The sequence below is a fragment of the Pinus tabuliformis genome, chromosome J, assembly GCF_031772625.1.
Source record: "Pinus tabuliformis cultivar Carrire ecotype Pingquan chromosome J, CPIR1, whole genome shotgun sequence".
Taxonomy (NCBI): Eukaryota; Viridiplantae; Streptophyta; class Pinopsida; order Pinales; family Pinaceae; genus Pinus; species Pinus tabuliformis.
Window position 1 is genome coordinate 965,351,434 of NC_142295.1, and position 25,591 is coordinate 965,377,024.

The 25,591-nt window shown below is 40.0% G+C and overlaps 1 protein-coding gene across 1 annotated transcript; it reads right to left on the reverse strand.

Moving 5' to 3' along the window:
* Positions 1-20,823: 20,823 nt before the first annotated feature.
* Positions 20,824-23,532, reverse strand: LOC149230042 (aquaporin NIP1-1-like). Its single transcript, XM_089375988.1, has 5 exons — positions 22,765-23,532; positions 22,098-22,322; positions 21,554-21,748; positions 21,368-21,429; positions 20,824-21,242 (listed from the first exon to the last, which is right to left on the reverse strand). The coding sequence occupies exons 1-5, from the start codon at positions 22,930-22,932 to the stop codon at positions 21,029-21,031; spliced, it is 864 nt and encodes a 287-aa protein (XP_089232114.1). The 5' UTR covers positions 22,933-23,532; the 3' UTR covers positions 20,824-21,028.
* Between the last annotated feature and the right edge of the window lie 2,059 nt (positions 23,533-25,591).

Genomic DNA, 25,591 nt, shown 5'->3' on the forward strand with positions numbered 1-25,591 from the left:
GAGAAGACCATGTTGTGGCATCAAAGGCTTGGACATATTGGAGAGAAGGACCTTTGAATACTTCATGGTAAAGGTATGGTAGAAGGCATGATTAATAAATCTCTGGATTTTTATTTCTGTGAAAATTGTGTATATGGGAAGTAGAATCGGATGAGTTTCCCCTCTGGTGGTAAGAGGGCGAAACATATATTAGAGCTTATGCATAGTGACGTGTTTGGGCCTATGAAGGTTCCATCAGTGGGTAAGTCTGTGTACTATGTATCATTTATAGATGACTTCTCAAGGAATACATGGATATATTTCCTTAAGAAGAAATCTGAAGTCTTTGACAGGTTTAAATAATTTAAGGCTCTAGTGGAAAACCAGACAAAGAAGAAGATAAAGGTGTTGAGGACAAATAACGGTGGAGAGTTTTGCAGTAAGGAATTTGAAGAATTTTGTAAGAAGTGTGGTATAGCATGGCAGAAGACTACTCCATATACACCTCAGCAAAATGGAGTTGCAGAAAGAATGAACAAGACGTTGATGGAAAGAGCAAGAAGCATGCTTAGTGGTGCCAGGTTAAGACAAGAATTCTGGGCAGAGGCGGTGGATACAGCATGTTACCTAGTCAACAAATCACCTTCATCAGCATTGGAGGATAAGACTCCACAAGAGGTATGGACTGGTAAGAAACCCTCTCTTTCACATCTGAGGGTATTTGGATGTTATGCATATATACATGTTCCAAAGGAGAAACGAACCAAGTTGGATAGTAAATCTTAAAAGTGCATCTTTATTGGGTATAAGGATGGTTTAAAGGGTTATAAGCTTTGGAACCCAGTAACAAGGAAAGTCGTGTACAACCAAGATGTGGTGCTCAGAGAGGTGAAAGATATTATTAAACATGAATTCCAACTAAAGGAACTTGAGAAGATAGAGTTTAAGCTAAAGGAGTAAGAATCAGACTCTACAACAGAGGAGGAATCAGAAGATGAAGAACCACAAACTCCGGGTGTAAGAAGATCAGTTCAAGAAAGAAGGCAACCAGAAAGGTATAGTCCATCTACTTTCTATTCACATTTTTCCTTATCTATTATTGATGATGATCCCAGAACTGTGAAGGAAGCAGTAGATTGAGAGGATGGAAAACTCTAGAAAGAGGCCATGGTTGATGAAATGGCATCTTTGGACAAAAATGAGGCTTCGGATTTGGTGGAGTTGTCGACAGGAAGGAAACCCATTGGCAGCAAATGGGTGTTCAAGAAGAAGACAAATGCATAAGGAAAGGTGGAGAAATACAAAGCTCGGTTGGTAGCAAAAGGTTATTCCCAGGTGCCGGAAATTGATTTTGGTGATATTTTTTCTCCTGTTGCCAAGGTAACTTCTATTAGATTACTGTTATCTGTTGCTGCTGCTTTTGATTCTGAAGTAGTACAGATGTATGTGAAGACAACATTTCTTCACGGGGATCTGGAAGAGGAGATCTACATGAAGCAACCTGAAGGCTTTGCGGTGAAGGGTAAGAAAGAACTAGTATGCAAGTTAAAGAAGTCTCTGTATGGGTTAAAACAGTCACCAAGGATGTAGTATGAGAAATTTGATACATTTATACGGGGACTTGGCTTCACCAGAAGCAAAGCAGATCACTGTGTGTATTTTAAATTAATTGGTGACCGTGTTATTTATCTTGTCTTGTATGTGGATGATATGTTGCTGGTTGGAAATGACAAAGAAATTATCTAGGATTTGAAGACCCAATTATCCTCTAAATTCGACATGAAAGATCTTGGTGCTGCAAACTATATTTTTGGCATGGAAATTAAAAGAGATCGGGCAGAGAGGAAGCTCTAGTTAAACCAGAGGAAGTATGTTCAGACAATACTGCAGAGGTTTAATATGCAGGATAGTAACCCGGTGAAGGTTCCTATTCCTGTAGGTGTAAAGTTATCTATTGAACAGTGTCCCAAGACACAAGAAGAGGAAGAGGATATGTCCCGTGTTCCATATGCAAGTGTAGTCGGTAACCTGATGTATGAAATGGTCTGTACTAGACTAGACATTGCACATACAGTGGGAGTATTGAGCAGGTTTATGTCAAAAACAAGGAAGGAGAATTGGACAACAATGAAGTGAGTTTCCAGGTATTTGCGTGGAACTAGTGATTATGGTTTCTGCTACCAAGGAAGACCAGGATTGGACAGAGTTTTGGATATCCGTGGCTTTGTTGATGCAGATTGGGCTAGAGATCTGGATCAGAGAAGATCTACAAGTGGGTATGTGTTTAACCTATTTGGAGGTGCAATCAGTTGGATGAGTAAGAAACAATCTGTAGTGGCACTATCAACTACAGAAGTAGAATACATGGCAGCCACTCATGCAAGCAATGAAGCAATTTGGTTGCAGATATTATGTTCAAGTATGGGGTTAGTACAGGGAGCTATATAGATAGACTGTGACAGCCAAAGTGCAATTTTCTTGGCAAAGAACCCTGCTTACCATTCAAAGACAAAAGACATTGATGTTCAATATCACTGTGTGAGGGATATGATAGAAGACAAAAAGGTGTTGCTGGTAAAGGTGGACGCTTTGAAGAATAATGCAGATGCATTGACAAAATCTGTGAGCTCTGAGAAGTTCTCTTGGTGTAGAGAAACAATGGGCATTTCAGGGCTGGAAAAATGACTAAGATCTCTTGTGCCCCCTGTGGAAAGAAAAAAACAAGTGGGAGAATGTTGGGTTGTGTTATATTATTTCCACGACTAGCCCACGTAGTTAACCAGGGGATTAGAGGGGGGGTGGAGCACCCCCTTCGTTGCGCCGATTGTGTAGCGAGGGGGGGGGTCACAGGGGGTTTGAGGTGTACCTGCAACCCCACTTTATGGGGTATCACCTATGGTTTTGTGCATGATTTTCGCACATGTTTTTAGACGCGATGGTTTTCGGTCCATGGTTTTGGACGCGATGGTTTTTGGTCCATGGTATTGGATGCTTCGGCATGTATAAATATGTATTGTAACATTGAAAGGAAAATAATGAAAAATCGAGCTGGTAGTCCTGGTTTTGGGATCCAAGGGAAAATATCTGTGTATATGTGTTTTATGTGTTATACACTCACATTGTTTATTTTCTGTGTTTTAGAATTTGTATGCAGGTAATTTCTGTACGGGGTTAAAACCTACAGCTATTGCTATAGGGATTAATGCATGGGTGTTTTGTGATGTAGAAACCCTTAAGGATCTTCCCAGGATCCTTAGCAGACTTTCAGATTAGCTGCAGTTGTCACAAAGATACATGCATATCTATGTTTAACAAATGAATATCAAAGAGAGAAGGAATTATTACCTCGAGTCTTAGTGTGGTGTTGCTGGAGAGTGCAATGCAGCTAGATGGAAGACCCTTGAGACGGCTCCAGATCAAAACATGCCCATAGCAAAGACAGGCATAATATCATAACATAAAGCCTTGATAAGCAATGCATGAAGATATAAAGATATCTAGTTGCATATACCTAAGCCACTCATGCTAATGATATTGAATAAGCATACAAACAAGTCATACTATCAACATCTTGGAGTTGACAACACAATTGCAATTCTATATTGATGTAGAAAGAGTGATTACAACCATCAGTTGCATCATCCTTCCCTTACCCCTCCAGCTCCTCTCTCTCTCTCTCCCTTCTTAACCTCTTCTGATGCCTTAGTCTAAGACTCTGCTCGACAGTCAAATAGGCAATCCTTTCAAATAGTTCGACCCCCTTCACAATGGCCCTAGCCTTACATATATAGCATGTGAGGTTAGGGTTGCCAAGTCCTTCATGAGTTTCATTAGGTAAAAGCAATGATGTTTCCATGCCTTTGTGCTCTTTCCCATTTGCACACTCCATTAGGAATTAGTAATTCATCCAAACAAGTCGAGTTCTGATGTGTCCATGCTTTTATGAGCTGACATAGGAGAGAATCTAGGGATATTTTCTTAGTCAACTCGTTCCCTTGACCCATAGAAACTCATTAGGGTTCACTAATGCTCTTCCCAAGGTAACAGAAAAAGTTACTTTGGGGACTAACACACCCTTAGCCTTGCTAGGAAGCTTTATAAAGTAGGTTTCTAGTGTTTAGGTAGCATTAGCTTGATAACTGGGCCTGTGAACTTGGTCAGTCCCTTAGTCATCATGTCTTTCTCCTCTGAGCTGATGAGGAGGTAATTTTCCTATATAATATTTATGACCAATATGTCATGGACCTACTCGCAGATGTGTTGAATACGCTCAATGAAGTTGTTAGCCCTATTAGCTTTGGAATAGACATGAGCCAAATCTACCTGAGTAGTTGTAGATGGTATGGCCACATCAATGGGACATAGTGGTTGGAATCCCAATATCACTTGAAAGGGGCTATGGCTAGTTGATCTATGGAGAGATCTGTTGTAGTTGTGTTGGACATAAGGGAGGCTTTCATCCCATGTGCATAGATGTTTTGAATTGTACATGCGTAGAATGTGTATGATCATCCTATTGACAACCTCTGATCGGCCATCAATTTGGGGGTGGAAATTCATGGACTTAGTGAGCTTGGTATCCAACATCGACCAGAGACATGACCAAAATTTACTTAGGAACCTGTTGTCCTGATTTGAGATAATGGACTGTGGGATCCTAAGAAGAGCTTAGCAGTGGCTTTTGTTGTGATACTCTTCTTGCAAGCCGCTAGAATGGCCATCTTAGAGAATTTGTTGACGACCATGAAAACGCAATCATTGCCATGCTTAGTAGAAGGAAGGCCCAACATGTAATTCATGGAGATGGATTCCAAAGGTCGATTAGGAGTAGGCACAAGAGTATATAGGCCTTGCTTCTTGATGGTCAGTTTAGTAATGGCGTAGGCAGTGCAGGATCTGATGTACTTCTCAACATCTTGTCGAAGGTTCGACCAAGAAAAATAATTTTGCGTCATTGCCATTGTTTTCTCTACCCCGGAATGTCCAGCAACCCGACTATAGTGCGCCTCCCAAATAATCTTGGAACACTCACTTGAAGGAAAACAGAGGTATCCAAGATGGCATAACAGTGCATCCTGGAGGTGAAAATTTGGAACTTGATTGCCTTTCAGGAGCATCTGGTATGTATTGATGAATTCTAGATCACTCTTGCAAATATGCGGCTACCCCGCAGTCTGATGCCCACAAGAGTCGAGAAAAATGGTTAGCGCCATGACCGGCGGTCGGCTGAGGAAATCTGCAACATTGTTGGTGTTTCCCTTGTACTTAATGTTCAAATGGAATTGTTGCAGGTATGTGGACCATTTCTAATGGCCATCATTCTGCAACTTCCCCTGTGTCTGTATGAACTGTAGGGGTCGGTGGTCTGTGTGGATGACCGTTTCCTTCCCCACAATGTAATTCTTCCATTGTCGGCAAGGTTGCACAATGGGATACATCTCTTTGTCATAGGTGGGATACCTTTAGACTGTGTCTGAAAGTGTCTCATTGTGAAATGTCACTAGATGCCCCTACTGAGTAAGAACTACACCAAAAGCATAGTCAGATGCATATGTCTCGATCTAAAATGGTTGTTGCAGGTCTGGTAATGTGAGCACTGGTGTAGAGCAGAGGCGATGCTTCAACTCAGAAAATGCCTTATATTGGGATTCATACCAAAAGAACTTTTATTTCGCTCCTCCCTTAGTGACTTGACTCAAAGGCCAAGTGATATGAGACAACCCCAACATGAACCTATAGTAGAAGTTGGCAAGACCTAAAAAGTTTCGAAGCTCTGTTAGTGTAACAACCCTGGTTAAAAATCCATGTAAAAATATATAAGACCACAGTCATGGGACACATATTCCAAGTTGAATGGTGGGAAAAACATCCTAGTGGGGTGTCACTTCGGTTCATTATGGCTAAGGAAATTGCAAAGGATTTGGAAAGGCATGAGGCATTTATTGGCATTTTATTTATGAAAATAATGGAAATTAGGAGAAAGGGAAGGTGAAAGGTCACAGGTTGCGTGTGAGGAGGAAATTGAAGGAAAATAATGGAAATTGAATAAAATAGAGACCTCATTGATAAAAAGGCTTCTAAGGATCAGTTGGTAGGCTTTTGACAGGCTTTTGATGGAGATCTCTTCTATTCTCTCTCTCTCTCTCTCTCTCATACTCTTGGAAACTTAGAGTTTTCTTGGACCACTCTTAGAGGAGTGTGGCATACTTGGAATTTGGAGCAATAAGGCAAAGGAAAGCAAGAAAGTGCAAGAGGACATCGGGATCAACAACTACAGTGGGTTTTACTTGCAGGTACTAAGTTTCATGTATGATTTTCTTGCAAGTTTTGGCATGCATTGCACATGCATGTGGTTTCTTGGTTATGATCTGTCATTGGCATGGAGGATTTCCTCGATTGGCAATGGTTTTTCCTAGCCTTTCCATTTCCTGGATAGCCATGGTTTTTTTTTTTTTTTATCTGGTTGGTTCTCATGTTTCCTTTAGCTTGGGTTGAGTGATTAGTTCCTAGTGCCTTGGTTGAATAAACACTCTGGAAGCCCTGTAACAGCTTGGGTTGAGTTACTAGTCCTGGAAGCCTTGGTTGGAAAAATTCTCTAGAAGCCCTGTAACAACTTGGGTTGAGTTACTAGTCCTGGAATCCTTGGTGGGTTGAGTTACTAGTCCTAGAAGCCTTGATTGGAAAAATGCTCTAGAAGACTTGATTGGACAAACACTCTAGAAGCCCTGTAACAGTTGTGGGTTGAGTTCCTAGTCATGGAAGCCTTGGTTGGAAAAATGCTCTGGAAGCCCGACGATAGATATGGATTGAGCTACTAGTCCTGGAAGTCGGGTTGGAACAAATGCTTTGGAGCCTTGGACAGCTTGGGTAGAGACCAATCTGGTGGTTGTTAGTGATTTATGACCGTGAGGTGGAATAACTGGTTGAGGGTTGATGTGGTTTGGCCTCTGGAATCCCTGGATGGTTTTGAATGATGTGTTTTATGAGATCCCACATTCATACTTATAATATGGCACAAGGGTGACTAGCTGAAGAGAGATTTGGCTCAGTCGTGTCTATGGTTAGGTGGTTCGTGGAAGTCCCCAACCTCATTGGCCTTTGTATCATTAATATGAAGTTATTTCTCCTTGTTATTTCATGAGTATTATAATGTCTATATGTGGATTATATGGATGTTGTTTCATTGGTATTTCTATTGTTATTATGTTGTTTATGAACATGTATTATGACAATGGTTATGTATGGCTCTCATCATGTTTTTACTTGTAAATGAATGAATAATGGATATGTGGCCTAATAGATGATAATGAAGCTAAAGTGATAAGGAAACAATGCCTCATAGCGAATCTCAGATAAGTATGAGACCCCTACGCTCAGATCTATTGTTTAAACCTACAGATTACATATTTATGACATGTTTGATGAAATGTCGGTCATGGCTAGTAGGGGTCTAATCTAGTCCTTATTCAAGTAATTACATTTATATCATTATTTTTTTGTTATCTTTCAGTTCTGAACCTATCATTGAGTTATGGGCAGTGACCTAGGCTATGGGCCTAAAAAAGCGGCACAAATATCAGAGTCGCAGGTACAGATATGAGGCGAAAAATCCCCAAAAGCATGCAAAACAATGTTGTGGGAGTGTCCAGAGCCTCCCAGACACACCCTTGTCCATACCAAAGGATCCTCCAATGGTTTTATGCACTGAAACTTTAGTTGGTCTCATGGGTTGGTTACTTGAGTGGTTGGGATGGCTCTTGGGAGTTCTGTTGTTGATGTTAAAGGTCTGTGTGATGTGTTTTGCTGGTTCCACTCCCTTAATTGACACATAGGGAGTCAAACCATATCATAATAACTTCTTGTCACATGTTTACCCCAGTTATCCAGTTACTTGGGTAGATGTGAGAGGAGGGTGTTATAACTAGAGTGGTTGGGGTTGGCCAATCTCGAATGGCTTGTATCTTGGTTGGGTCCACATGCACACCCCTCTCATCAATGATGTACCCCATATATTGAACCTGGGTCATACTAAAAGTGCATTTCTCAAAATTGGCACACAATTTGTGTTTCCGCGGGGTTTGGAGGACCTATCAAATATGATGGAGGTGCTCTTCCCAACTCTGGATGAAGAGCAGAATGTCATCCAAATACACCACCATGAATGAGTTGGTGAAGGGTCACAAGATTTCATCTATCAGCCTCATGAAGGTTGTGGGGGAATTCGTTAACCTGAAAGGCATGACCAACCATTCGAAAAGGCCCTCCTTGGATTTGAAGTCAGTCTTCCACACATCATAGGGTTCGATTGGTACCTAGTGATAACCAGTCTTTAAGTCAATCTTACTGAAATATTTTCTCCCCTTGAGCTGGTCCACAAGGTCATCAATCCATGGGATTGTATACATATTCCAAACAGTGATCTTGTTTAGCACCCAATAGTCAATACAAAGTCTCTAGGTCATGTCCTTCTTTTGTAGGAACACGATTGGGCTCCCATGGGGTAATGAACTTGGCTTGATGTGCCCTTTCTGTAACAGCTCTTGAATCTGCCTCTTGATTTCATCATTCTACAAAATAGGGAATTGATAGCTCGGTCCATTGGGTAGTGGTGCACCTGGGGTTGAATAAATGGAGTGCTTGGCCTAAAAGTGTAAAGGTACCCATGTGGGTGAGGTGAAGATGTCCCTGTACTACTCCACAACCTTGTCCATTTGTTGTTGCTATGCGGAGGATCCCTGTTTGGAGGTCGTGGCCACAATCTTCTTCTTGCTTGAGGGTGAATCATACAGAAAACGAATTTCTCAGTTTGTGAAATGATCTTACTGCATTGCTTCACAATGACCAAATAAATGGCAGTATGCGGTGCTACCTCTAGTATCATATACAACTTATTTCCCAAAGTAATAATTGTTGGGTGTGGAGCTTGATTATCTTTTGTATTCAAAGGTATCACCGCATTGGACACCAGTTCTTAATGGGGTTGCAACACCACCCATAAAATATTCGCTATAGCGGGGGTCTAGGGGGGTGGCTACGACTTTTGGGAACCCCCCCCCCCCCCCTAGCGGGGGGATCGGGGGCAACGCCCCCGAAGCTAAAAATAGATGTAAAATTGCCTTGTAAAATGCTATAATTTCGTAGTCAATCTAGGCCGTTCATTAGGCGGAGATCTCACGATAGAATTTATGTTTAATTTAGGGCTTTTTTCCCTAGAAGGCAACCCCTCACTATATATGAGGGAATTGTATTGCGTCTATGTAGATCTATATTCTGAGCAAGAAGAGAGAAGAGATTGAGCGAGAGAGAAGAGGGAATTACAGCGGATCTTCTGCAGGTTGTATCTCTTTAGTTAGTTGGGTAATAAGAAAGGAAGGACTGGTTGTTTCTCCGCGGACGTAGCTCAAATTGGGTGAACCACGTATATGTGTGTCTCTCTTGTTTTATGTGTTTTCTATGTTTGTACTTATGCAATATATTTTATGTGTTCCGTTGCTCTATAATATATAATTTTCTAATAATAATAATAGTGTGAGGCCTAGACTCATACACAACATGCCACTTCCACAAGTATGCTTGGCATAATAATACATCACAAACTTCAAGAGGAGAAAAATCACACTGTACCTCATTTGTGAAGGGTTTGATGTTGTAAGGAAGGTGACATTATAGGCTAACATGGAGATCTCGCCCTTGGTGAAGCCACTTGATGGTGTACGACTGTAGTTCTAGTGTGGTCGGTAGGCCCAACCACTTCATGACCTTTGCTGAAATGAGGTTCTTTTGGCTCTCATTGTCGACAATGAACTATAATGGAGAACCCTTCACCCACATATGTGAGTGGAAGAGTAGCTCCCCCTCCTCTGGATCTTCAGGCTCATCCTTCTAGATCTTAGTGGTGACAATGGTGGCATTAGGCTCCGAATCAATAATCTTCTTCCCTTTGTCATTCCCCTTGTAGGTTTCTAACTCAGAGTCATAACATGCATCTGATTCGAAAGCCTTCAGCTCGGCCACTAGTGACTGCCTGGCTTGGCACTCACTTGTGTTGTGAGTGGGGCTCTTATGGAACTCACACCATTTCCCTGTGTCCTTCTTTGTCTTCATGGTGTTTTTCTTTGCTTGTGACTTCGGAGAGTTGTCCTAGGTCACCCCACCTTAGCTTTGTCCTTTGTTTTGCGGTTTGGGGGAACCTTTTCCATGCTTCAGATTCGCAGATCCAAAGTCTCGCTTATTTTGTTTAAATTTGTTCTCGATCTTGATAGTGTATCGATAGGTGGCACCAAGCAAGGAGATGTCTAGGAACTCCATCTCATCTTGGATGTACTTGTGTATACAACCATAATACTTGAGTACCAAATGTCACTCTGAATCCTTGATACCTAATTCGTGTGAAGAGAACGAAAAAAATTTATGAACTTCGACACATCTTGGTCCCTTCCTTATCGTAACGTTGTTCACTTTATGTATTTATCTTCACAGCTCCCGGTAGGGCAATATTGTTCCTTGTTGGCATCTCGGAAAGAATTCCAAGTGGGTTCGGTTGAAAACAATGAGGATTCCCTCTCATCCTTTTGTTCACATTAGGTTTCCCATCAGTCCTTGACATGTGGGGCGACTTTGAGGAGTGCAAAAGTAATATTTTCCCGATTAGAAAAGTCATGAACTGAAAAATATCCTTCCAACCGATATCTATCTACGGCGTCTACATCTATTTAGCCTTCAAATATGTGAATGTCAAAGTTAACTTGTACCTTAAAAGGAGTGGCGCCTTTAGAGTGGTTGTTGGATGAAGATGCATCACATGTGGGTAGCCATCAAAGGATCTGGCAAAAGTTATCCATCATCATGTTCCTTTATCGCTCGAGGGCTTCCTCGAGCAATATTTTGAAAGAATTTCCTACCCGTCTTCTTTCTTTTCTTCTATCATGGGAGGTCGTTGGGGTTTGCGAGGCTCATCTTGCAAAGGTTCAACCAATTCGAGCCCTAACTCTTTATACCCTGACCTTGTTGGGTACATGCAAAGAAATCGAGAAAGATCAGACCGCTCCAATACCATTGATCCAAACTTATGAAGGAATGAAAAAAAGTACAGATATACACATAAACACAGAGGTGCAGAAAAAATAAAAATTCATTTCATTTATATCAAAGAACTTAAATATGCTTACATACATAAATGGAAATAACCTAGCTCGGGTGATGGTAGCTTATCTCTAAGAAGAGATGTGGCAGCTACATGCCTCTGAACTGTGTTACAATGAGGCTCAAGGGACTTTTCATTATTGAACAACAAGGGAAAACCCTAAACAACCAAAACCCTAACCCAAGGAGATGAAACGCCAAGGGTTTGTGGACCCCATTGGGGTTAGTTGGGCAGCCAAATTCCCAAGGTCGTAACTTGGTCATATTATCTCCATTTGGAACATAGGATACCTCATTGGAAATATCTCTCTGAGTACTAAAAGATTTGCCGCAAGACCTTACCTACAACTAATGTTTTGTTGCAAACCTCAAAAAAACGTTGCTTAGGGAGCCAAAACTGTTCCAGAATTTCAGGACCCGAAAAATTGTTAAAAGTAGTAAATGCTTCAATAAACAAGGAAATTGATGAAATCGACTAGAGGTATAGGTGGAATAGATAGGTGGCCACCAATATCCATCTAGAACAACAATTTAGCTGCCCATAGTAATGGTTTTTATTAGAGTATTTCCCATGGTAATTGTGTGCATGTAATTTTGTATAAATCGGTAGAAGCCAAAGAGATTGGGGTTGGTTGGTAGGTTTGTTTTTGTTAGTTGGTTATTGATTCATTTGGTTATTGGGATGAGTTTGAAATTCTTTCATGCTGAACTAGGTTGGTGAGACATGGGGAACCCTGTAATAAGGGCATATGTACTACATTTGGTAACTTTTGGTAATAATAATAATGGTTGGAGTTCTATATGTTTGTTGTTGTGTGTTTTCTTAATGGTTTCCTTTATGAGTAGTGTTTATATGTGGTAATCATAGTTGAAAGGATAAAATGTCTTGTTAAGAGTAATCGATGCACCCCTTCCTTAAATTTTTGCTATTAATAATGCTTTGCATATGCTACAAATAGTGATAAATAGAGTTTATGTGTGAAATAGAGCATATGTGTGGTCGAATTATGGCCCAGAAAGGAATATGTTTCCCTTCCAGTTGCAAAAACCTGGTTCTGGCAACCCCCCTTAGGTGCCTCAAGTGAGACATTTCCCATTTCACAAGCGTTGCTACAACGGACAGTACCTAGTGGGGATTTTGTTGGTCACATTGCATGCAATAACCTAAGGTTGAAAATGAAAAGTGCCAACAACAAGATATACTTCTTCCTTTAGTTCCTCATTCAGAAAAGAATATTTAACATTTAGTTGATGTAGTTTCCATTTATATTTTGTAGCTAATGCTATCATTAATGTAATTGTGTTTAGCTTAGATATAGGTGCAAAAGTTCCCTCATAATCAATTCCATCTTTTTGTGAGTAACCTTTTGCAACCAACTTGGCCTTATATATATCTATACTTCCATCAACATTAAATTGGTTTAAAAAACATTTGGATCCTATCGGTACTTTATTTTCAGGCAATTTTGTTAATTCCCAAGTATCATTTTTCATTATGGACTAATATTCTTCCTTCATTGCATCTCTCCATTCTTTATGCTCATTAGCTTGTTTGAAATTCAAAGGTTCTATGGCATTCATTACTTTAATCATTAAGGAATAATCTTTAAATATTACTAGTGGTTGAGTTTGTTGTGATGACCTCCTTGGTGCTTCATTGCTTTCATCTATTTTCCTACTTTGTGGTGAATCATCTCTTCCTCTTGGTGTGTTGTGGCTGCTAGAGGTGTCCTTGTCATTAGATTATTCCTCCTCTTTTTGTTCTTGCTTTATCATTTGCTTCTTCTTTGACATCATCATAATCATAAGGAATTTTCCATGCATCATATGTGTCTTCCTTATGGCCTTCATTTGCATGCTCATGAAATACCACATCTCTACTTGTAAAAACTTTATATATGGAGAGATCAAACAACTTATATGCTTTATGATCAGAACAATAACCAATGAAAAACCACTAGATAGCTTTTGCATCAAGTTTTCTCCTATCTTCTTTTGAAACATGAGGAAACACTTTGCATTCAAATATTCTTAAATGGCGTACTGTTAGTTTATAACCATAAATAACTTCAAAAGGAGTCTTATGGTCTAAACTTGGAGTGGGTTGTGTGTCAATTAAATGCTCTATGATTTTACCATATGTTGGTTGTGAACTTAGGGTGAGGTTATAGCACTAGAAATGTATATACTAGTTATTCAATGTGTCATAATGAGGTAAGACCCAATAGAGTGGTGTTACCTAGTAGATGCATTTGGTGCACTGGTTAAATATTGGAATGTTAATGGACTTGGTCGTAGATATAGGAGTAGTTCATCAAGAAGTTGAATGAGTTATATACCCGAAAGACTTCATACTACACTAACGGTCATAGCTATTAGGTACCTCGTACTCATGTTTCTAATAAATGATTGTTGATTTATATATACTTCTACAAATTAGAGATTTGTTTCAAATGATTGTTGATTTATATAGACTTCTACAAATTAGTGATTTTTTTTCCCCTGGGAAAAAGTCGTAATTTTCATTAAAGTTAAGAAAATTACATTTTGCAGATGCCGAAGCATATTCAAAAGCAGGCTTATGCCTGTCGAGTTCATTGTAGCAGCTGTATATATATAAGTCTCCACGCAGGGAGCATGAAAATAAGTCAGATATGTTCAGAATTTGTGCTTGGCTCTTCGCAGAGAGCAATATATACTGTAATATAAACAAAAAGATGTACTGTTGTACTGTATCTACATACTGAAAAAGCAAAAATATCTGCAAGTGTATATGGACTTATAGTCCATCATTCCAAATGTTCGTCAAACGGCCGATGGTAGTACTGATAAAAGGTACCATCGATGTCCTCCTGGATCCACCACTCCTCCCCTATTCAGTGCACTGCCTCTTTGGAGAGCAGGTCTGTAGTGGTGTTCTATTCCCTGTAGATATGGTGACAGACAAAAGATTCAAATGACGTGATCAATCTCTTAGCTTCATCAAGTATATGTCTTAAAGCAAATGCATGACAATGAGATGCATTATTGAGCCAATTGCAAACAACTTTGGAATCGCCAAAAATCTGTAAGTGTCTACATTGTTTTAGGATAGCAAAATGAATGATATGCTTGGCAGTGATGAGTTCTGCAAAGTTGTTAGTGCCTCTGCCAAGGTTAATTTGAATCTTGTAGCAGTGTCTGTCATTTAGGTGAAGTATGGCGCCTCCCCCGCACCCATCATCTTGGGCTGAGCCATCAAAGAAAGCCCAAGGCTTTGTGTGATCAATGGGGATAGGAGTGAGAGTTCTAGGTGCAGTGACAGGGTCCTCTTCAGGTAATAAGTTGTAATCTGCCACAGTGTGAAGTATGATCGAAGGCCAGTGTGGCCTCTTCAATTGGAAGATGGATTGGTTACGAGCTATCCATATAGCCCAACAGATCAGCAGAGGTAGGTTCTTGGCCTTGCCTGTATGCTCTGTGCACCAGTTTGACCAAGCCTCCTGAAGGGTGATCCCATGCCATTGCTTCAGCTGCGGGATGTGTGAAGAAAAGGACTGCCAGAAGTTAATGGTCGAGCTACAAGTTAGAAACAGGTGCTCTGTGCTCTCCTCAGCATTAAGACAAAGATGACAGCGAAATGGTCCATAGAAGGAGCGTTTCATGAGATTAGAACCTGTAGGGATCTTATCAAAGATGATATTCCACATCAGAAGTCTTGTCCTGGGCGCAGCTTTGAGTTTCCAAATCGACTTCCAAGTAGGAAGGATGTCCGGTGGTTTATATGGCTCCATAAGCTTGAGGTATCCCAGCTTAGGTGAATACGCACCATGTTTAGCATATGCCCAGATGATCTCATCTGGTCCCTCCATAAGTCTGATATTAGCTTGAGTGAGAGCAGAAGTATAATCCTTCCAATCATCAAACCATTGGTGAGGCAGATTTAGAGTTCTGGCGGATAACCAAGCCTGCTTAAGGAATGAAGAATTAGCTTGGTCACCAATGTGTTTGATAAATATGATACCTCTGTCATGGAGATAGCGAATAAGATCAGCCGACAGTCTGTGGGCATTCCCGCATCCGACCCAGGGGTCCACTCCAATACGAACCGCATTCCCTTCTTTGATCCGCCAAGTGATGCCTTCTCTCAGCAGTGGAATTGAATCAATGCCAGCTTTCGAGATGTTGGAGAAGTGATTATTGTGTCCTTGTCTGGTGCAGAACCAATCTAATATGGGCAATGGCTTAATGTACTTAGAATAAGCCACCCTGGTCCAGAGGCTGTCAGCAGTGAGTAAACTCCATCCGAGTTTGGCTGCCAGGGCTTTAGAGAAGATAGCCAGTCTCTTAATGCCCCATCCTCCCCAGCTCTTAGGCTTAGTAATGGTCTCCCATTTCACCCATGCAAATATGCGCCCAGGCTGGTGCCCTTTCCAAAGGAATCTGCAGCATATGCTCTGGAGCCGGTTCAGTATGCCCCTTGGTATCCAAGCCAGGGCCATCCAGTACACAGGTGTAGCCTCAATGACTGCTTTAATGAGAACAAGTCTACCGGCTCTCGAAAGATATTTATGGTACCAAACTTGAAGCCTCTTCTCTACTTTGGAGATGAGCCATAACCAGTCTGCAATTTTATAGCCCGATGGCTTCAATCTAAACCCCAGATACTTAATTCCATCCTATAATTCCATGGTGACAAATGGGAATCGCTGCGAGGCATAGTTGATTTCATGTGCCGAACATCCAACTGATGTAATAGTGGATTTGTTATTGTTAATCTGCATCCCCGTGGCCTGCTGGAAAAGTAGGAAGGAGTTATGAAGAGCGGAGGAGTCACCAATACTGCCATTAAGGAAGATGAGAATATCATCAACGAATAAGAGATGAGTAAGGAAGAAATTGTCCACTATTTTGATTCCAGTGATAAGGTGTCGATCTCTGGTGGATGAGATTATCTTACTCAGCACTTCCATAATTAGGAGGAAGAGCAGCGGTGAGAGAGGGCATCCCTGCCTGAGCCCTCTCTCAGCAGAGAAGAAGGGAGTTGCTTCTCCATTGAGGAGAACGCTATAAGATACATCAGTAATGCAGCTCATCATCCATTTGATAAAATCATATGGGAAGCCAAGATGAGTGAGCAGCATTCTAAGGTACAACCAGTTTGTTCTGTCAAATGCCTTGGATAGGTCTACTTTGAGAATCATGCCTTTCTGCTTTTTGATATGTAGAGTATGCATGAGCTCCTGTGCTGTGGCTATGGCCTCATGGATCTGCCTGTGGTGGAGGAATGCAAACTGTTCTGATGATATATGCTGAGAGAGTATGGGCTTGAGACGGTTTGCTATAATCTTGGCAATAATTTTGTAAAGGCAGTTGCAGAGTGAGATGGGTCGGAAATCATCAAAGGAGGTCGGATCATCAATCTTAGGAATGAGGGCGATGAAAGTGGATTTGATGGCTGATGATATCCGACCTCGTTTCCTGCTGTCCTCCACAATACTCAATAAATCATGTCCCAGAATGTCAAAGAAAGAGATGTAAAATTCAATGGTCCATCCATCTGGACCAGGGCTTTTGTCCTTTTTAAACCATTTCAGGGTTGCTTCCAGCTCATCCATGGTCACTTCCTTCAAAATCTCTTCCGAATTATCCTGATCCACATATCTGGGAAAAAGTTCAGCCACTCTCATGATCTCCAGTATATTAACATTCCCTGGCGCCTTATAGATACCTCTAAAGTGATCGGTGGCCAGCCTGGTTAAATTCTGCTGATTGGAGATGGTGAGGCCCTGCTCATCTTTTAATTCCCAAATAGTATTGATGGCTTTCCGACCATTGGAAAATTTATGATAGAACTTTGTATTATTGTCTCCCTCGGTGAGCCAAATAGCCCTACTTCTCAATCTCATGCTCTCTTCTCTTTCCTTCAAAATTTGAGATCGTTTAGCAAGCAGATGGTTATACTGCTCCTTACTCTCCGGGGAGTTGAAAGTTCCAGATGAAGAGTTTTCATACTCAGTGATGATCCTTTCGGCCTCCATGAGAGTGTGGTTATCCTGGATCCTCTTCTGATGTGCCCACTTTTTAGTAATCAGCTTGAGTTCAGTTAACTTCCTGACAAAGCCAGTAGACAGATCCTCATCTTCCCGGATCGGGTTATTTTGCCAGTATTCATGGACCAGCTGAATGAATGATGGATCTTGAAGCCATGCAGCATTGAATTTGAAGGGGCTCTTAATTTTGCGAGTGAGACCATCTACCTCCAGAAAGATAGGTCTGTGATCCGATAAGCCTCCCGATCCTACCCATTGTCGAGCTCTGGGTAGATCACTGTATAACCGTTCTTTAATGAGGAAACGGTCGAGTCTTCTGGCCAAACTCTGATCTCCACTCCTATTATTAGTCCAGGTATACTGGAGTCTAGCAGAGGGTATGTCAACCCAGTGGGGGTCCTCCAGGAGGGAGGAGATGGAATCAGAGAGAGTATCCACTTGGGCCATATGCCCCCATGATTCACAATAGCCCAGGGAGAAATTAAGGTCCCCTCCCAAAATAATGTTATCAGCTTGAAAGATCCCCCTTTCAAGAAGGGATCTCCAGAAAGTAAGTCGATCAGAACAGGGTCCATAGACATTTATTAAGCGGAGATCCCTTTCAAGTGAATGTTCATGAATGTCGATGCCTATGAACCCCTTGCCTCCCCAAAAATTGCAGATGTCCATAGTCTTGTTGCAGACCCCAATAGCCAGACCCCCAGATCTGCCAGATGCATCAAGTGCATGGAAAGTCCAATTCGGGAGCCAAGTAGAAAGAGAGCGAATGAGGTGGTCCGCTTGGCAGAGGGTCTCCTGTAGAAAAATAATATCCAGACAATCCGAGGTTAATAACCTCCTGAGTGCTAGTTTTTTGGCTGAACTAGCAAACCCTCTACAGTTGTAAGAGAGGATTTTCATGAGGAAGGTGGGGGAGGGCCATCCTTCACTCTAAGGGCCCCAAAAATGGTGTGTTTTCGCCCAAGGGCAACCTCCTCATCCGCAGTCTGCCTTGCTTTAGTGATACGGGATGGACGACCACGAGTGGTCTTGTGGAAAGAGGGGGGACTAACAGGGTCAAGACCAATGACATCCGGTCCTCTGTCTTTGATCCGAGGACGAAGGGAATAACGGGGAGATGGCTTGGATAGTGCAGAGGTCGAAGTAATCAGAGGGGGGGGAGCCAAAGGAGGAGGGGGCGGGATCGTGCAGGTGAGTGATGAATGTGCTTGAGTGTGTGAAGATAATGAAACAGGGGGAGCAGAGTGAGCGGAGACCGATGAAATGCAGGATGCATAAGATGTCAAAGAGTTAGGTGGAGATGACATACCCGTAACCGCTGTGTCCGTCGGAGGGGTCAGTGCGTGCACCTGAGCCTCTGAGGACGATGGCGGTACCGGGGGAGGTGCAGCAGTATCAATATTGGCAGGTCCAGGCCCATCCTGAGGCGCATCTTCCCCTGGTGAGCGCTGATGGGTCTCAGGAGGCTGATCCGGATGCTGATCCAAGGGTGTCGACCGGTTGATACCAGCGACCTCTTCTTGCTCATTCCTTTGCGCTTTCCTTAGAAGCGGACAGTCTCTGTAGAGATGCCCTACTTTGTGGCATCTTCGGCAGCGATAAGGGATACCCTCATAGTCAATGATCTACCTGCGCGCAGAATCTCTCCACTGTATAGTAATGAATTCATAAATTCCTCCCCGAGTATCCATGTGAATGAGAATCCTGGCATAAGCCATCATGCCCGTCTGTAGATAGGACTTGTCATAGCCCATATAAGTTCCGAGCGCATTGCCTATGCGCTTGAAAATTCTTCAGACCAGTATTGAAGAGGGAGTCCAGGTAGCTGAATCCAGATAGGACCAACCCCAATCTGCTCTGTCTCAGGATCAAATAAGGGTGTCCATCACTTGAGGAGCACAGGCGCGTGGTCAAAGTGCCAATGTGAGGACAGAACCCAGTTAGTGTGATCGGCACGCGCGAACCTGAGTGCAAACCATCCCCTCACAAATGTCTGCACAAACGAGATATCAACCAAATGATGCCCCCAAATCTCAGTTGCCCAAGCCTTCAAGCGTGCCGCCGTATAGCTGCGACCCCTGATGCGCCCGACCAAAACCCGGTCCGCAAAATCCATCGCTTCGCCCCACTGAATGTCCTCTTCCAGTCTGAGAAAATAATCAACTTCTCTAGATTTGAAACACTTAGTTTTCCTTTTAGAGCCACCAGGGGGGATAGGGTTCCTCGGATAGCTAGAAGCCGGAGGAGGGATATGAGCTGGTGCCGAAGGTTGAAAAGTTGCAGGGACACCAGTAGGAGAAACGTGAGAGAAACCGGAAATGGGGCCCGAGAGTGGGGGTACGGAGGAAAAACAGCCTGACGAGGGGCCAAGGTAACCCACAGGACCAGTTGAGGCAAGAACCAGGTTAGGGTTGTGCGGAAGACGGTGAGATGAACCGACAGTCTGAGGGGTAAACCCTAGGGTAGGGTTAAGGCTACCAGCAACGAAACCCAGGGTCGCCGGAGAGAGGGGAGGCGTCGAAAGAGCCGGCCAGGTGGGGGGTTCGTCCGGGAGGACCACCGGCAGGGATCTGGAAGATTCACCATGCGAAAACTGAGTGTAAACCCCAGAGAAGTCATCGAAAAACATACCTTCTGAGCTGGCATTGGGGGTTCGCCAGATGGAAACCCCTTCCAAGGGGTCAGCTGAGTAGTCCACGGTCTCCAGGTCCTCCATAGCTATCTGCTCCTCGGAACGGTGAGCGCTTTGCGGTGCAGTGAAACCCGGCGAAAACGACATGTAGCGGTTGAAGGTTGAAACCGCCGCAATGGTAAACGATAAACAACAACAGGTAAACGAAATGACCCCCAAGTGTCGAGTACCCGGATAGTGAAAGCGTTAAACAGCTTCAGGTTGACGTGAACCCCCGAATGTCGAGAAACCGGACGGCGACAGGAAAGGTAGGGTATCCGACGGTGGAAGTGCGCAGGTAGGTAAAACGGAGCCAGTTACCAGCGTCAGCAGGGAGGTGAAAGGTAAACGGAGCGGGTTACCAGCGTCTGCAGGGTTACTGAAACCCTAACCAAACCCTGTACGCACGGTAAACCCTCGCGAAGTCCGCATCGCCAAATCTAGGTCACAAATTAGTGATTTGTTTCAAAAAAACAATCTTTAAATTGTTAAAAAAACAATTTATTTAAAATGAACATCCTCAATTATGTGTTATAGATAATAAATACTAATGAAAGAGCATAATCATTAAGAAGAACTATTGGAATGGGGTAAATCTTACTTTTATTTATATCATTTTTAATCACACTAAAGATTGGGTAAAAACTATTGGAAAGGGTAAATCTTACTTTTCTTTACATGATTTTTAATCACATTAAAGATTGGGTTCTTAGTATTATTATTGATTATTGTAAAATAAAAAGATGGTCTTTGGTTCATTTAAATTTTAAATTTTGAAAGATGGTTATCTCTAATTGAATAAGAAAGATTCCCTCTTATTATTTAATTTTAGATAATTATATATTGATTGAGATATTCTCTTAAATACATAACTATATATGGATTGAGATATTCTCTTAAATAGATTGTAAAAAAAACTAGAGTACATAAATACATGAGTTTACCACATACGATATATAAACATATAAGGAAACCAAACAGCTTGGCAATTTTACTACATTGGGCACAAATTTCCTGTTTCGAAATTACAATTCCACTTAACCACACTCGCATAAAGCATGGCATTACAAGCTACATTTTAGACACAGTTTCTATATCCAAATTATCACAACTCCTCGTCACCATATTCTCCCCAATTCGAATGCAGCAGGTGTTGCTGGAAATGAAAGATTTATGCGATTTGGTTATTTGGGTTGTGTTTTCTTCATCTTCTGGAGCGCAAGCTCCTCAGGAACGACCCACTCTTTTCAATTTCTCGCACTGGCTTATCAGTCAAGCGAATCATGTTATAAGACAATGCACCCATTATAGCACCGATTACAGGTGCAACCATGTATATCCAAATGCTTGTATATTTGTTGCCAGCCACCGCAGAGCCTATTGTCCTTGCAGGATTCATTGAAGCTCCTGAAATTGGTCTGAATAAATAATGAATATAATGTTAACTCTGCACTTGTTAGTACTGATGTAGCATTATTAATGGTGGTGCTTCCAGTAAATATTGCCAAAGAAAATAAGAATCATGAGGGCAGACAACAAATACCCAGCTATGATTACATTCATTGCAATCGTTGTTCCAACTGCCAGTCCTGCCAATTCTCCTATCTGTTCCATTGGAAATTCGCAGTTACTGTAATAAGAAATTTAATGGCATGTGCAGGCTTATCTCATCCTTATTAAATGAACATAAATAGGTCAAAAAAAATAGAGGGTAGTCAGAAATAGATACCGCTTTGGTATCAGTAGAGACAGCAGAAACCACAAACATTAAGAAAAACGTGATAAGTATTTCTAGCACGAAGGACTGCATGTCTGAACCAGTAGGAACTGTGGCTGCTATGTGTGCCACATCTTCAAACATCAAACGGAGGACAAATCCAGCAGAAATTGATGCAAAAACTTGAGCTCCTATGTAGGCTGGAACCTGTGATTTTAATCCCATACAAAGCCACATTTCATTTTTTTTTTTTTCATTTGTTATATTTCTGGAATCTGTAATCAACCGAAAGATCTTTGAGTATTGAACTTATGTAGATTGCAGATTCCAGGAATGTGTCAGAATCAAAGAATCTGTGATCAATATAAAGATACTAGTGCTGAACTTATGTCATTGCAGATTTAGGAATACCTTAAATCTGACGATCAGAAGGGAGGTTAAACAATTAACCTCCCTCTGACTCTCAAATCTCTGAAATATTCTGGAATTTGCAATCAACATAAGTTTAGCAATCTCCCTCAATGTATTAATTTGCATAAAACAATGGTATACATACCTGAGCCCAAGGAAATCTTCGCACAAGTGCAGAGGCCAGAGTCACTGCAGGGTTGAGATGAGCTCCAGAAATATGACCTATGGCATAAATTATGATCATTACTGCCATTCCCCATACAAGCGACACACCAAGATGAGTGATGGAACGATCGCTTTTCTGGTCAATAATAACTGATCCACATCCTGAAAATATCAGGAAAAATGTCCCAATAATTTCTGCTAACACCTGCACTAAATAAGTTCAAGTTAAAATATCTAGAATGTTAACAGATTAGAGTTTATTGCGACAATACCCACATCTCAGAAAATGCAATTTCCCTCTTCTTGTGTCTCAGAGAACAAGAAGGCACCAACCCTACAAGAATTCGCGGTACAACACTGCAAACAACTTAACTGAAAAAGAAAGCCGTAACCTGTTTCTGAATCAGGGTTTGCCTCAATTTCTCAAGGTCACAAGGATCTACGGATGGCATAATTTTGTGCATTCAATTTTAAATCTATAAATCTATTGCAATAGTCTTTTTCTTTTTGTATTCAATGTAGTAGTAACTGATCTTTCGAAGTTCTTGATTTTCCATAAATTTTTATTACAATTAAAAAAAATAAAAAACAAAAAAACCTAAACTGGAAAAGATCACCGTCGAAGATACTCCCATTCAGAATCTTACCTGCCGAACAAACGTAAGAGATGGCATCCATGGCCCATAAACAATTCGTCCAGCAACATGGCTTTCAATTCTGTCCTCTTCAATGTCTTCCAAACGAACATTTTCTTGATCAGAAACATTTTCTTGAAATCCCTCTTTTATTTGGCTAGAAGTCAAATCTGTAGCCATATTCAAGCTCTGTATCAGCGGTCGAAGTTTCTCGAAGATAACTAATTCTCTGAGAGGAAAAGATTGCTTGTGAATGCCTGATTTGCCCTACATTCTCCTCCAATATGTCTTCACGCAGTCCAATCCTGATCAAACTAATGACCTAAGCGTCATAAGCGCCTCGATCCTTCCAGTAGGGGCGATCAAGACGTTCTAATTCTCTAATCAGCCGTCCGCCTGAGTTCGATTCGCACCTTCATCTTCAATTAAATCTGGTGGGCAAGCAGCTCGGTGAATCTGAAGTCCTGTATTTCTCAGCAGAATCCGAGTTCGGTGAGTGATTACTGCCACTTCTATCAAACGGCGCATTTCTTTCTCATGGAGTAACAGATTTTTGATGCATCAGACATACTCGATTTGGTTGCTTTGATCATTTCCTTTTCTGAGAGATGAATTATTAAGCACTGTGAAAATCTTGATGCATATATAAATACAGTATAGGGCTAGATTCTGACTCGAATCCTACAAAACGTTGATCTCGAGATTATCCCAAAGAATACAGTGTTGACATTGGACTTATCCCGATTGCCGACGCATGCCATCGTTTTCTGGTGTTCTTCACTGTTGTTTCATATTTTACAAATAATTTGTCCATTGTAGGTATAAAATAATTTGTCTAATTTCAGCATGAAACTCTGATTTTTGTCTTTTGCCTATTTAATTTAATTCTTTTTAATTTATTCGTCTGTTACAAGCTCACTATACACGAGGTTTGAAGCCAATGATTAAGTCAACACCAGACTGTACCAAAGTGTTTAGGCAGATTTTTAACCAGTTATTTTAAGTGAGATCCGTCTGTTACAAGCTCACTATACACGAGGTTTGAAGCCAATGATTAAGTCAACACCAGACTGTACTAAAGTGTTTGGGCAGATTTTTAACTAGTTATTTTAAGTGAGATTTTTTGGAAGCGAGGTTTAATTTTGATAAAATTTTATAGGAATTTATTGAAATCACAAATTTGATTGGTAATTTTTGTAAAATCGAAGTGTTTATCGATTTTTTAGAATGCTAAATCTGCATTTACAATGGAAAAACCAGTTTAAATAACACAAATTAAGATTTCATCTTTCCCCAAATTCCAAATCCTAAAAATCAAAGCAACTCCAATTTTTTAAAAACCAAATCATTTTGTAAATATTTTCTTAATAAAACAATCTTTTTAATATTTTCATAATTTTATATATTAAATTAAATCTTCTAATATATTTTAGACATCATATAGCATATATTATCACAGCAACTCCAATTTTTTAAAAACCAAATCATTTTGTAAATATTTTTTTAATAAGACAATCTTTTTAATATTTTCTTAATTTTATATTTTAAATTAAATCTTCTAATATATTTCAGACATCATATAGCATATATTTTAATGTGTCAAAGTGTGTATTTTTCCAATGTCTATATATTTTATATTTTAATACAAATGTTTAGTAATGTTACTCTAATATATTTTAATTTTCCTAGTTGAATTAATGAACAGAATTTTATTTATTTTAAGAATCTCTCTGAGTTTTTAATTTTTTTATATATAACGATTATTAATTTTTGTATTTTATTTCTAAAATTTTTATTGTTTTATTAATTAATTATTATAATATTAAATTTATTTTTAATTATAATTTAAATGTCAATTAGTAATAAAAAAAATTAATTAATAATTTAAATATTAATTAGTAATAAAAATAATTATTTTTCAATATTATTTATAAATATAAATTTGATTATTATTATTATTTAAAGATAATCATATTATAAAATAAATTTCCATCCGAATTAAATTAGTAATGAAGATAACTATCATTCGCCGTAGCCATAAATTTCAAACTAGAGGGTTATTTCATATGATATATTTAGTATTTAGTCCGACGCTGACACAATAAAATATTTTATCACAATTTGTAAACAATTTATATGAATTATCATTCAAAAATTAAATTTATTTATTCAAAATTTTAACATGTAATAAAATACATTTATTTAAAAAAAATTGTTAATCTCAAATTTAAAATTTTAATAATTAATAAAATGTTTTTATTTTAAAGTTATAAAAATGAAAATTATTAAATTTTATGACTAAAAAAATTTTATGGGAAAATGACCATTTTCATTAAATTTATATATAATTTAGATGGGGATTCTAAATAAGTCAATGCTATCAAATTCATTATTTAAATTGTAAGAATTCAGTGGTATGGTAAAGTATTGGTTGTATGGGTAAAGCTCAAAATATTGTTTATCTTATAGATTATGTTTATAAAGAAGTAGAGAGTTCTGTGGTATTTATGTGAATTTATTTTTGTTGAGATTTTCTAGTGTATTATTTTTGAAGTAATTGGTAAAACAAAAGAAGTCTTTTTTCACTTTCATAGTTCTTATAATTAAGAAAAAATACAATAGAAAAAGGTTTTTACAAAATAACGACCACCCCATTTAAAAAATAGAGGTAACCATTTCCCACTGTTGTTGAGAGATGCTAAATTCTCACCTAAAAATAAGATGTGGGACTTTGAAAGAGACCTTCCTTTTATAGGTTTCTCCACAAGATAATGAATTTGAGGCATTTCATGAATGTAACAATGAAATATTATGGCCTCATATTGAAATTAGTAGTATT

Coding starts and splice junctions, on each gene's coding strand:
- LOC149230042 (XM_089375988.1), bottom strand. CDS start 22,932: ATGGCTACAGATTTGACTTCTAGCCAAATAAAAGAGGGATTTCAAGAA. Junction 21,749..22,097: donor GAAGATTTCCTTGGGCTCAG/GTATGTATACCA, acceptor TTAAAATCACAG/GTTCCAGCCTACATAGGAGC. Junction 21,430..21,553: donor TCTCTACTGATACCAAAGCG/GTATCTATTTCT, acceptor CCAATGGAACAG/ATAGGAGAATTGGCAGGACT.